The sequence below is a fragment of the Chionomys nivalis genome, chromosome 3, assembly GCF_950005125.1.
Source record: "Chionomys nivalis chromosome 3, mChiNiv1.1, whole genome shotgun sequence".
Lineage (NCBI taxonomy): Eukaryota > Metazoa > Chordata > Mammalia > Rodentia > Cricetidae > Chionomys > Chionomys nivalis.
The window spans coordinates 113,795,596-113,808,859 of record NC_080088.1 but is presented as its reverse complement, the minus strand read 5'-3'; the positions used below and the strand labels follow the sequence as shown (position 1 = coordinate 113,808,859).

At 40.5% G+C, this 13,264-nt stretch overlaps 1 protein-coding gene across 2 annotated transcripts in view; it reads left to right on the top strand.

Annotated features, from left to right (window-relative positions):
- Ankle2 (ankyrin repeat and LEM domain containing 2) overlaps positions 1 to 13,063 on the top strand; it is a 33,133-nt gene extending 20,070 nt beyond the window's left edge. For both annotated transcript variants that reach the window (XM_057766002.1, XM_057766001.1), the window contains exons 8-13: positions 1,530 to 1,702; positions 3,386 to 3,492; positions 3,982 to 4,172; positions 8,965 to 9,577; positions 10,268 to 10,399; positions 10,762 to 13,063. In XM_057766002.1, the coding sequence (XP_057621985.1) occupies positions 1,530 to 1,702; positions 3,386 to 3,492; positions 3,982 to 4,172; positions 8,965 to 9,577; positions 10,268 to 10,399; positions 10,762 to 10,984 (1,439 nt within the window). In that variant the 3' untranslated portion in view covers positions 10,985 to 13,063. The remainder of the gene's footprint in view (positions 1 to 1,529; positions 1,703 to 3,385; positions 3,493 to 3,981; positions 4,173 to 8,964; positions 9,578 to 10,267; positions 10,400 to 10,761) is intronic.
- Positions 13,064 to 13,264: the final 201 nt, after the last annotated feature.

The window sequence follows — 13,264 nt, the reverse complement described above, 5'->3', positions numbered from 1 at the left end:
AAAGACCTGTGTCACCATGCCCAGCCATTTCCCTGTTTTTAAAAAACTTTTTATTTTACTTTTGCATGAGTGTTTTGTGTGCATATATGTATGTGCATTCCAGTTGCCTGGTGCCCACGGAGAGTAGAAAGGGGTGTTGGATTCAGTGCAGCTGGAGTTAAGACAGTTGTGAGTCTTCATCTAGATACTGGGAACCAAAGCAGTAAATTCTTAACTGCTGAACTCTGTCTCTACCACCCACTTTGGTTTTTGAGATAGAATCTCATATACCCCAACCTGGTCTCAAATTCACAAAACTCAGGATGACCTTGATTTCTGATCCTTTTCCCTTGGCCTCCCAAGAACTGGGATTGTAGGCATAAACCATCACACCCAGTTTTAGGTAATGTTTGGGATTAAACCTGAGGGCTCTTGTATGCTAGGCAAGTGAGAATTGTTAAAGACGTATTTTAATGCTGTGGTTTTTAGTATGCTCTATGTCAACATTCTTTTAAGTAGAAAAATAAAGATATAAAAGCTATTTAAAGCACTTGAAATAAAAAAAAAAATCCCAGGTTATTGTGAGCAGCATGACAGGCTATTCCAGCACACCTCTCACCTCTTTCACACAACAAGAAACCGAGTCAGGGAAGAAAGAAGTATGACCTCTGTGTACTAAGAAGTATGACCTCTATGTACTAAGAAGTATGACCTCTCTGTACTAAGAAGTATGACCTCTGTGTACTAAGAAGTATGACCTCTGTGTACTAAGCTCCCTCTTTGTCCCAGTCAGACTCCTGACTCCAGACTCTTAGCTTCCTTAGTTAGATGTGTCTGTTGCTTGTCCCTTCCTTAGGTGTGCTTGCCCTGTCTCTCCTTACTCTGTTGTTGCTTGTTTCATTTGTATTCAGTGTGTATCATGACAGGAATTCAATGGTATATTTTATATTATAGATGAATATAAAGAAAAGGTTTTTTTGTGGTAAGAGACATGATAACGGTAGAAGAAAGAAAAGGTAGTTTGACTCCCAAAGTTTTACCACAAAGTAGGGTTGTCTAGAATAGTAACAGATTAGATAATTTTTTAAAAATTACATGATGCCTTCTAGATGTGAAGTTTTGACAAAATAGCATTAGTAAACCTTTGAACAAAACAGGAAATTGAAAATTGACTAGAGACGATATGGGATAGGTCTGAATATTATTCACCTATTTGTTTGCTCATAGTTCTTTTTACAAACATACTCATGCAGATATAAGAACTTGAATACCAAAAGTATGCATCTTCACCAGTAATCTCAAAGCTTTGCAAGGTGTATCATCATCTCCATTGTGCAAACAAGGCTCAAGGGAAAAAACAAAAAGTAAAAACCTGTTTTAGTGGAGAATGGAGGGAGGCTAAGTAGTTGCTGGCAAAAACTGGTCTTGGCACTCAAACCTATATTATTACCTGGTCCCTTCTGTGAATTGTTTTCCTTGCTGTTCCCCCAAACCCTCGGTCATATCAAAACTAGGTAAGGAGAAGTTTGTGGCTGACATTTCCTTCTCAGGTCACTACTATGTGCCACTTCTGAGAGCAGAAGACACTTCTTCTCCTGTCATTGGTGAGCTGTGGTCCTCAGACCAGAAAGCTGAAACCTCTAATGCTGAGCACTATAGAAGTAGCCCCAGAGATCCTGTGATGACACTGAGAGCTTTCGTGGGGCCTCTGAGTCCATCCAAGGTGAGTAATCAGGGAAGGAAGTTTCAGGAGCTATTCTGTCTGTCTACATTTTAGGGTTTGGTGCTCCAGCCTGTTGTTTTGTCTTGGAGCCAACTCATGAAAATCTAAGGTCATCCTTATCTGAGACAACCTCTGATAAAGTGGTAATGAGGATTTAAGAGTGTTTTGGGTTGTTGTTGATGTAGCCAGGGAAGGTATATTGGAAGCCCAGACCTACCAGCATAATAGTGTTTTCCTGGGCAAGCCCCATTTGTCCCTTACCAGTCTATTGTGACTTCAAATTCAAATTCCAAGCTGAGCTTCATACACTTGGAACTCCTAACCCTCTCTCCATGTTCCTGAGTTTCTGTCATATACCTGTCTTTCTTAGAGGCTATAGCCAGTTGAGTTCCTGGCATGAGATGGTCAAGAAGTTTATAATGGTGGAGTTTCTGGGTCACAGATTATACATGCTTTTATGCCAAATTTACAATTGATGACTTTCTCCAGAAAATATCTCACTGACATGCATAAACTATTATTTAAAAATCTAAATAAACTGGTCATGGTGGTACAGGCTAATCCCAGCTTCATGGGAGGCTGAGGCAGGAGTATCACAATTTGAAAACCAGCCTGTGTTATACATATAATATATAGTGAGACCTTGTCACAAAACATTTAAATAATTTTCAAGAATGGAAACTTTTTTAAAATGATGTTAGATAGTTGATATTATTGCTTCATTATATGCCTTGTTAGCATAGTAGGTGATATGTCAATCTCATAAATGAGCTACATTAAACATAAAATTCCAGTAAGGATTACTTATGAGAAATTAATGTCAGCTTATCTTTTATATGTAGGGGAAAATGGAATATGTACCAATGAGTTGGCAGGTAGACTGTTGGGGCCCATTCCAGCAGGAATCAGCAGGGGGTATCTGGGAAGGGGCAAGAATAAGGAAATGGCAGATTGAGAGAAACAAAGACAGAAACACAGGATAGACCAGGAGGACTGAAGGTGAATACCAACCAGCCCAGATTTATATAGATTAAAGGCAGAACAAAGAGCAGTATAGTCAGCTAACCGCCTCTCTGCACTGTCCTTGGGAGGAAGCGCAAGCAGGTGCATTATCTGTCGCAAGAATTCAGATAGCAGCAAGCACCTACTAACTCTAACTAGATATGCAATACACCAGTCCAAATCTTAATAATAATGTGTTCTTTCATCTGGGCAAAAATGCTCTTATGGAGTTAATCAGAACTTTCTTACAGCCCTCAAATTTGCAGGCAGAGTAGGCAAGCTGGAACTCAGTGGCTTATAAGTCAGAATTGACTCCAAAAGGAAACTGAGTCACACGTGGGCTACCACAGTAGACAATACCTGTTGTTTTTAGGATGAGGCCTCACACTTACGCCATCCTAGGCCAGATCTGACCCTCAGCATGGGCCAGTACAGAAGGCACCTCTCCCTTGCATCACTTTTCCTGGAGAGTTGTAAACAAACATCTACCTAGGAGAAGTCACACAGCCAATCCCACCTTCCCCTGATCCCATGAGGTCATGCTTACTCCTGGCTATATGGTAGAAATGACTGCAGAATCTGTAAAGTGGTAGAAAGCCATTGAGTCTGTGGTGTTGGTTCAGAGTCTCAGGTAAGCTACAGGAAGGAAGCAAAGCCTGTCTTGCCACTTTTTTTTTCTAGGCAGAAGATTTTCGAAAGCTCTGGAAAACTCCACCTCGAAAGAAAGCAGGCTTCTTCCACAACATCAGAAAGTCTGACCCAGAACGAGGCATTGAGAGAGTGGGAAGGTATTCACAGAACCATGACAGACAAGTTGAGCAAAGTGTGCTATGTGGTGTAGGTAGATGATAGAAAAATCTTAACTGTGAATACTAAAATGTAATAGTTCCCAAGAGGATTTACTGGGAGCTGATAGAGCCTTTATTCATACTATGTGCCAATTTGACCCTGCAACAGACTCTGCCAAAACAAGGATATGTGTTAGGATTTATGTGTGACATTTTTGCTGTGAAGTTGGTGTGAGTGAGTGAGTGAGAGAGAGAGAGAGAGAGAGAGAGAGAGAGAGAGAGAGAGAGAGAGAGAGAGAGAGAAACTCTTCAAAGGACACTGCAGGATCTTACCAATAGGGGAGCACTAGGAAATGTCCCAAGTTTAGGGAAAAGTAAGATTCCTAAAATTAGTATTTTGGCACTTCAAAGATTAAGTGCTATTTTCTGTGTACTTTGTTTTTGTTTTTCTGTTTTCTCAACTGGTTAATTGTGTTTTATTTCTTACAGGGAGCTAGCTCATGAGCTGGGGTATCCCTGGGTTGAATACTGGGAATTTTTGGGATGTTTTGTTGATCTGTCTTCCCAGGAAGGCTTGCAAAGACTAGAAGAATACCTTACCCGGCAGGAAATAAGCAAAAAGGCTCAACAAGAAATAGGAGAAAATAAAAGCTGCCTTCAGGACAGAGCCTCAGTTTTTGGTAAGCAAGTGCAGGTTTGAGGTGTCTGTGGGTTTTCCTTCTTTTTTAACCTGCTTTTACTGTAAAACATTAAAAAAAAAAAAAAAAAAAACAGGTCTTTTCAGCCTGGCAGTAGTGGCGCACACCTTTAATCCTAGCACTCAGAAGGCAGAGGCAGGCAGATCTCTGAGTTCAAGGACAGCCTGGTCTACAAAGTGAGTTCCAGGACAGCCAGGGCTGTTACGTAGAGAAACCCTGTCTTTAAAAACCAAACAAGCAAAAAGGCATCACAGAAAGCTGTGTGTGTCTGAGCCACCCATTTATGAATATAAAGTACATAAAAATACAGAATCACAGCAAGCAAGGTGTGTGTAAAGGTATAAGTGGAAAACATGACATCCTGTCAAGAAGTCTGCTGCTTTTGGCTTTGTTTCCTGACCTAGATATACTTTATATTTGAATATAATGTGTAATATCAAAAAAAAAAAAAAAAAAAGGCTCCAGAATACTGGGCACTGTATTTTGTCAGCCACTGGAGTCAGTAGGACATGAGACTCTCAATCTCAGGACCGTGGGTTCACATTGGGTGCCAGTTGTAGCACGAATAAAAACCCAAGATAGATACTGAGGTTCAACCTGAAGATCGAAAAAGTAAAGCAGCCAGCCACTGGCTCTTACCTCCACCTTAGACCAACGTGACTATCCTGCCTGCAGGAATCCTCTGACTGAAACTGAGACCTGTCTCTTCCCGTTTTATATTTCTCTCTAGTGCTTGGATTAAAGACATGCACCACTACCGCCCAGCCTCTATGGCTAACTAGTGTGGCTGCTGGGGTTAAAGGTGTGTGTCACCATTGCCTGGTCTGTATGGCTGACCAGTGTGACTGTTTTACTCTCTGATCTTCAGGCAAGCTTTATTAAAACACAAGTGAGATATATGGAGTGCCTATAGTACAAAGCAAGTTAATGAAATGCTTGGAAAAGGTTAAAACTGAGTACAAAAAAAAAAAAAAAAAAAAGAAAGGTCAAAACTTGCCAACACCATTTAAAAAGGGAAAATTAGTCTGTTGTGCTTACCATGAGCAAAGCCATGTGTTCAGTCACAAGGAGGGAGGTGGGGGTAGATACTAAAATTTTTAATACTGTAAAGAAAAGGGATTGGTATGTAAAATGAGAAAAGATAGGGTTTTTTTTTAATTAATTTTTTAAAAGTTCAACTAACGAAGAAGGCACATAGCAAACTGGGTGGTGGTGGTACACACCTTTATCCCAGGACTCAGGAGGCAGAGGCAGTTAAATCTCTGCATTTGAGGCCAGCCAGGTCTGCAGAGTGAGTTCCAGGGCAGCTAGTGTGCACAGAGAAACCCTGTCTTAAAAAACAAAAAAAAAAGAAAAACGCCTTAAAGTACACTAAGACATGATTATAAGATCCTAATGTGTAAAGTGTTATCCAGACTCTGGACTGGCATTTCGCTTAGTCCAGTGTCTATTCAAGTGTTCAAGCACTTTATATATAATATTGGAAACCTCAACATAGCTTACTTTGTTCTACAGTTGAGGATTGGTTGAGGAAGTAGTTCTATCCTAAGGCAGAAAAATCATGCTTTTAAAAAGTATGTTTTAGGTGGGCAGTGGTGGGCAGAAGTAGGCAGATCTCTGTGAATTAGAGGCCAGCCTGGTCTGCAAGTGCTAGCTAGTTCCGGGACAGCTACAGCTGTTAATAGAGAAAAACCCTGTCTCAACAACAACAACAACAAAAAAGCATGTTTTAAGGAGTAGTGAATGATGTGAACAATTATAATTAGTGATATAAACAATGTGTGCAGTTAATGGGGAAGAAAACTATATCATTGGTTTTGAGTATATTCACATAATTTTTAAAATATTAAGATGACTATAGCAACATTGTTGCACCTCACTTGAAAGTTTTCCAGATATGTTTTACAACTAGCATATATATATATAAATATAATTAAATGAAAACAAAAAAAACTAGTAAATTTGATAGTGCACTGGAAGGGAGCTGGGAGAAGAACCTTCACAAGTCCTCCAGGTGAGTTCTTCCTCCCTCTCCCTTGGGCTTCTGCTGTTCCCACGTAGAGCACCGCCCTCCCTGGAGAAGAAGTGGCTTAGAGTTGTTGTCAGTACAGTACCACTTTACTCTTACCTCAGAGACACTTTCATTATTTATCAGAAATAAAACTTAAGTATTAAAATGAATCAAAGTAAAGACGGTGAATTTTAGCTGAGTGTATTAGCATTTGAAAGGAAGAGAGGATCAAGGCAAACCTCAGCTACACAGTAAGTTTGAGACCAGGCTGTCCGGCTGCATGAGACCCTGTCTCAAATTTTACTGTGTGTGGTAGCTTATGTCTATACTCCTAGAATTTTGAAGGCAGGAGGCAGGAAGAGTATAGTGAGTTGAAGGCCAGCCTAAGCCATATAAGAAGAGGCAATCCAGGAATAAAGTTGGGAGACCCTGCCTTAAAAAGAAAACAAACCAAAAAAGTAAATTTTTAAAGTCAAATAGAAACTTCATAATAACTAGACTTTTGGGTCCCCCAAAATAGAAGTTAAACAAATGTATTTTAAAGCTTTCTAAATTAAAATTGAACTATTAGATTATAAAGCATTTGCTTTGAAAATTAAATTTCCTGGAACATTGTGGGGAAGGAGGGAGAACATTATATAAACCATGTAAAAAGAAACAAGTTAGTGCCTTGAGATGACTTAGCAGACAGAGGTACTTGCCACAGAAGCCTGGTGACCCAGGTTCAATGTCTAGAACCCACATAAAGGAGGAAGGAAAGAACTCCATAAAATGGTTTTGACTTCTAGTCTCATGCCACTGCATTGACACACATACACCGACAGCACACATATTATGTACCTGTACACACATGATAATAAGAAATGTATTTAAGAAGGAACCTTGAATATAGAGAATAGTTCTGGGGTGAAGGCTATGGAAGAAGATGTACCAGGCTGGGAGTCAGTGCCAGGATGTAGCTTCATGTTCCATGAGACTGTAAGCAGTTAATGTCCAAAGAATCCCATGCATGTACCATAGTTACAGCAACTACAGTGTCTCAAGTTGTTGATATATTTCATTTGCAGAATAGACATGAAGCCATTTTTCATGGGTTTGTTTTACATAATATTTCTAGAGCCTTATCAAGTCAGCTTGTAGGAAACTGGCCAGGGGCCCTTGTTTTAAAACCTAAGAAGGTTTTGTTTTGTTTTTTTTAATTAATTAATTAATTAATTAATTTATTGAAAAAAAATTTTCCGCCTCCTCCCTGCCTCCCATTTCCCTCCCCCTCCTCCCGCCCCTCTCCCCCTCCCCCCACTCCTCTTCTCCTCCCTCTCCAGTCCCAGGAGCAGTCAGGGTTCCCTGCCCTGTGGAAAGTCCAAGGTCCTCCCCCCTCCATCCAGATCTAGGAAGTTGAACATCCAAACTGTCTAGGCTCCCACAAAGCCAGAACCTGAAGTAGGATCAACACCCCGTGCCATTGTCCTTGGCCTCTTGTCAGCACTCATTCTTCCATTGAAGGACACCTAGGATGCTTCCAGGTTCTGGCTATTACAAATAATGCTGCTATGAACATAGTTGAACAAATGCTTTTGTCATATGATAAGGAATCTCTTGGGTATATTCCCAGGAGTGGTATTGCTGGGTCCAGGGGTAGGTTGATCCCAATTTTTCTGAGAAACCGCCACACTGATTTCCAAAGTGGTTGCACAAGTTTGCAGTCCCACCAGCAATGGATGAGGGTACCCCTTTCTCCACAACCTCTCCAGCAAAGGCTATCTTTGGTGTTTTTGATTTTAGCCATTCTGACAGGTGTAAGATGATATCTCAAAGTTGTTTTGATTTGCATTTCTCTGATCGCTAAGGAGGTTGAGCATGACCTTAAGTATCTTTTGGCCATTTGAACTTCTTCTGTTGAGAATTCTCTGTTTAGTTCAGTGCCCCATTTTTTAATTGGGTTAATTATTTTAACGTCTAGTTTCTTGAGTTCTTTATATATTTTGGAGATCAGACCTTTGTCTGTTGCGGGGTTGGTGAAGATCTTCTCCCAGTCAGTAGGGTGCCTTTTTGTCTTAGTGACAGTGTCCTTTGCTTTACAGAAGCTTCTCAGTTTCAGGAGGTCCCATTTATTCAATGTTGCCCTTAATGTCTGTGCTGCTGGGGTTATACATAGGAAGCGATCTCCTGTGCCCATATCTTGTAGGGTACTTCCCATTTTCTCTTCTATCAGGTTGAGTGTATTCAGATTGATATTGAGGTCTTTGATCCATTTGGACTTGAGTTTTGTGCATGGTGATAGATATGGGTCTATTTTCATTCTTCTACAGGTTGACATCCAGTTGTGCCAGCACCATTTGTTGAAGATGCTTTCTTTCTTCCATTGTACACTTTTAGCTCCTTTATCGAAAATGAGGTGTTCATAGGTTTGTGGGTTAAAATCCGGGTCTTCTATACGATTCCATTGGTCGAATTCTCTGTTTTTATGCCAGTACCACGCTGTTTTCATTACTGTAGCTCTGTAATAGTTTGAAGTCAGGGATGGTAATGCCTCCAGAAGTTCCTTTATTGTATAAGATTGTTTTCGCTATCCTGGGTTTTTTATTTTTCCATATAAAGTTGATTATTGTCCTCTCAAGATCTGTGAAGAATTTTGATGGGACCTTGATGGGGATTGCATTGAATCTATAGATTGCCTTTGGTAGAATTAGTCATTTCTTGCCTGAGCTGAAGGGCTTCCAGTTCTATCCTGCACACTGATATGCTGCTTTGTTGCCCTCACAGGCAGTGGAAAGAAGTACAGCAATTCCATCTCCGTGGGAGCATTTCTGGATGGAGAGGATGATACTAGCTTGGATGAAATTAAAAATCAGCAAGATACAGCTCAAAGTCAGAGTCATCCCATAACCAATAAATTCCAAAACTCTGAATGTGATTCCCTTCCCTTGGGACAGGTGGACCCTGGAGAATCCTCAGTTGGATCTTGCCTCCTTAACAGCAGAAATGGGCTTTGTCATCCTCTGAATCACAGGACTGCAGATAGAAAGGGACTAGAGACCACCAGTGGGGAAGAATCCCTTTTACTACCTGTTTCTGCTTTGACTCTAGAGTTTGATAAACTGAATTTGCAGAGTGTAGGAGATAGCCTTCTTGATACACCAAATAAAAATAAGATTCTGACTTCAAGAAAGGATGCCATAGAGAGTGACTCACTGGTACCCCCTCCTGCAATAGTGAGACTTGAAAATAACCAAATCAGAACCAACAGTGAAGTGTCAGAGGCAATGGCTGAAATGTCTTTGGATCCCAACAGCCCCCAGGTTAGGGTTCAGGATGGTCTGGAACCTGTGTTCTCATCTGCTATGGGAGATTCCACCTGGAGGCTCTTCCTTTCTGGGTAAGTTAAGTTGCTTGTAGCACTGTACTATGTAGTTTCTGAATATTCCTCCAGGGTCAGTTATATATATCTGAGCTGCTGGATCTTGGCTGCTCTCATAGTTCAGTTGTATATGGACTGTGCTGATCCAGTGTCAATAAGGGTGTGCCAACAGAATGATTTGACTCTGTCCTGTGTTAAGACTCAAAACCATGTTGATAATGAAGGTACATGATACTACAACACAAGACCTATGTGGTCTTGAGCCTCCACTATGGCTCTTACCTTGACCAGCCCTGGCCCTGCATACTAGCATTCATCCCTCCAGTGCAGGCTTTCTGGAACACAGGCAGGTTTGCTGACTAATGTGCTCAGCCCAGATTAGTTCCTTTTTTTTTTTTTCCCCATTTTATTTTGTGCATGTTTACATGCACATAATTGCTGGTGCCTGTGTAGGCCAGAAGAGGGTGTTAGATTCCCTGGAACCGAAAGTTACAGGCAGTTGTAAGCCTTCTAGCCTGGGTGCTGTGAGCTAAACTCCAGTCCTCTGTAAGACCAACAAGCACCCTTAGCTGCAGAGCCATCTCTCTAGCCCCTCCAGATTGGTTCCTAAGTTAAATATAGAATGATACCTTAAAAATCTTCAGGCTTTTTTATGCAGTGTTTCTCCTGTCTTTGTTTCTTCAACATCTCTTCTGCTCTGCGTTCTAGAGAGGAGCCATCAAAACTAGATCGGGATGTTTTAGCAGCTCTTGAGCGTGCCTATATTGACCCGAGTCTGTACCCAGCTGTCCACAGATGGAAAAGCACTGTCCTGTGCTATTCACCCTCAGATAGACAAAGGTACTATCACAACATCAAAGTGTACAGACTGACAGGGTTATCATGTATGGGTGGCTTTTCCGTAGTGACACAGCTAAGCTGTGTGGCTCCCCAGTGCAAGCCTGGCCTATATGCTCACATAGATGTCACAAAAGTCAGGTAGGTGGAAAAAAGTAGACCAGGCTTGCTCCTAGCAAACTGTACCAGGGGTGGCAGCATCTAGGATTTGTAGCTGGGGTAACATGGGTATTGTGTAGAAAATCTTCAGATTCAAGATGAAGTACCTCCTCTCTGTAAGATGGGTGTCATGCCTGTCTTTGTTCTGTTCTTAAATCTGTAGTTATGCCTTTTTGTGGTAACAAGTCTCTTTTTGGTTTCTGTAGTTGGCCAAGTCCTGCACTGAAAGGGAAAATCACAACTGAGCTGCTGGATCTTGGTTGCTCTCGTAGCTGCGGCTCAGGGCGAAGCAGTCCAGCTGGTAGCAGCTCCAGCAAGCCTTGTCACACCACCTCCTCCCCTGGCCTTCACAGCCCTGGGCGTTACAGTCCGGCACATGGGAGTCACTTCCAAAGGATGGCACACATGGCCCGACTTGCAGCTCTGTAGAACCAACCAAATGCTCGCTCCTGGGGCTCATTTACTTGTTTTTAAAAAGAGGGGGTAATATGTTAATTGGTAAAAATTCCATGACAAAAAAATTGTATTCTGAGTAACTTTTTAATCCTCTCTTTGAAGATACCAGAATGTTAGAATATACAATGTTACGAGTAAAATTTAAATTTCTGCTATTTTGAAAGAAGTTAATGAAAGCAAACTCAGATCCGAGTTGTTTGAAGGTGTGGCTGTAGTAACAATGCAGACTTTTCAGGAGGAAACTTTTGGTTTTGGAATAGAGCAAAGATACAAAAGCAGCTGATAGGCAAGTGAGGTGCTGCTCTAATTGGGGCTAGCTACCTACAGTGTCAGCAGCAGGTCTGCAGTACCTGGATGCACACCCAGTTTCTGAGGAAGATTGTCTCATTCTTAGGGTGGTATCAGCTTTCTGATATGCAATGTGTTTGTCACTTAATCCTAGTTGTTCCAACTGTGAGAAAGCAGGTGGCAGGGAAACAAAGGGTTCTTGACTATCTCAGACTTCAGTGGCAATGCTCAAAACATTGCTAGATTAAAAACTTCTTGTGGGGGTGAAAAAGTTAAAGCCATTGGGAGTCTTGTCAGTAATCATAGAAAACTTACCAGCAGTAACTGAAAAAGCAATTCTTATTTCTCAGAACTTCAGTATGCTTTTACTTAGTTGTCAGTGTAATAACTAAGTAATGTGGAAGTTTCCTAGTCTTAATATTTTTCCTGAGACTTAATTGAGCATGATTATACAACAAGTAGATCTCATATTTTAGAATTCATTTAAAGAGCATTACACTACAGTTTAAAACTTGACATTTTTAAACTGTAAACTCGATTCAGTTGCTTATGTTTACTTTCTTTGTCACTAGCCACAAGAGTGTAAAACCAACTTGCTGAAGTTAGTTCCTGGCTCTCTGGCACACTGGCCTGCAGGCAGTAGTGTTCTGTAGACACTTGCTGTGTTTAATCCCAATCAAAAACTATACCGCTGGTTTTGCCAACTTCGGTGCCTTTTATGAGTCATTTTTAATTTTCCTGAATTTAGATTTTGAGATTGTACAATGGAACTAAATGGGTATTGAGATTCTTTTTTGTTCATAAAAGTTCTGGCTGGACTTGGTGGTACACGCCTTTAATCCCAGCACTCAGGAGGCAGAAGCAGGTAGGTCTCTGTGAGTTTTGAGGACAGCCAGGACTGCAGATAGAGACCTTACCTCAAAAAAAAATAAAAATAAAAAAATTCTGAGTTGAAATGTTTAGGATTTCTTAAAACTTATTTTAATGTGACAAATGAGTCAGAAATACTACAATTGAGATTTAGGACTTTGGATTCAAAGTTTATTACATGAAGGGTTTTCATTCCCCTGTGTAAGCAACTCAATATAGTGACCTGAAAACAATACATTTCTAAAAGGATTATCTTTGTTCTCAAAAGAAACAAAAATCCATGCATTATATATCCAGCTATGATCTTATTTTCTTACCATTTTGTCCTCTTTTGTTGTTGTTGTTGGTCAATACTCAAATAAAAATTGAAGTACTAGCTTTGTGCTCACTTCACAGACTAGCTTTACAAGCGTAGAGGTCAGAAGACAACTTTTGGAACTCCGATTTTACTTTCTGTAGGTTGCAGGGTTCCAACTCAGGTCATTGGATGTGACAATTTTACATGCTGAGCCATAAGCTTTAAGCCACCTTTGGACTGTTTTTCCACTAATGTGTAGTGTGATACCTGTTAGTAACACCTGATAATTCTATGTCATTAAACACTGTTTTATCATTTTTACACAATGCTTTCAGAAAGATCACTTAATGGGCAGAATTCCTTTTGAGTAAAACTTTAAGCAGTATTTTCATGGGAAAGTACATTAATCTGTGTATCACATTGATATTTGTGAAATAGTCTTCTGTTGACTCAATGGCCTTGAGTAAGTAAAGTTTACTTGCTGGTTTTTCGTTCATTCTAACATAGTTGGTACCATTTGATTATGGGAGTGGGAAGTGGTAGGAAACTAATCTTTTTATTAAACAATCATTAGTTTGTAATGTGTGATGGAGTGTGTAAAGCATCTTTCCTGAAGTGGCATGGTATGGATGAACTTTGTACTAGAGACAGCAGAAATCCCTAGTGTTCATTTCTAGAGAAGAGCAGAGTACAGTGTTGTTGAAAATTAGTGCGTGCTGCACTGTGGCAGGGACCAATACCAGATGCTATTGATCTTTGCTGTTTTCAGAGGAAGTAGTTAGGACTGTCTTTCTGAG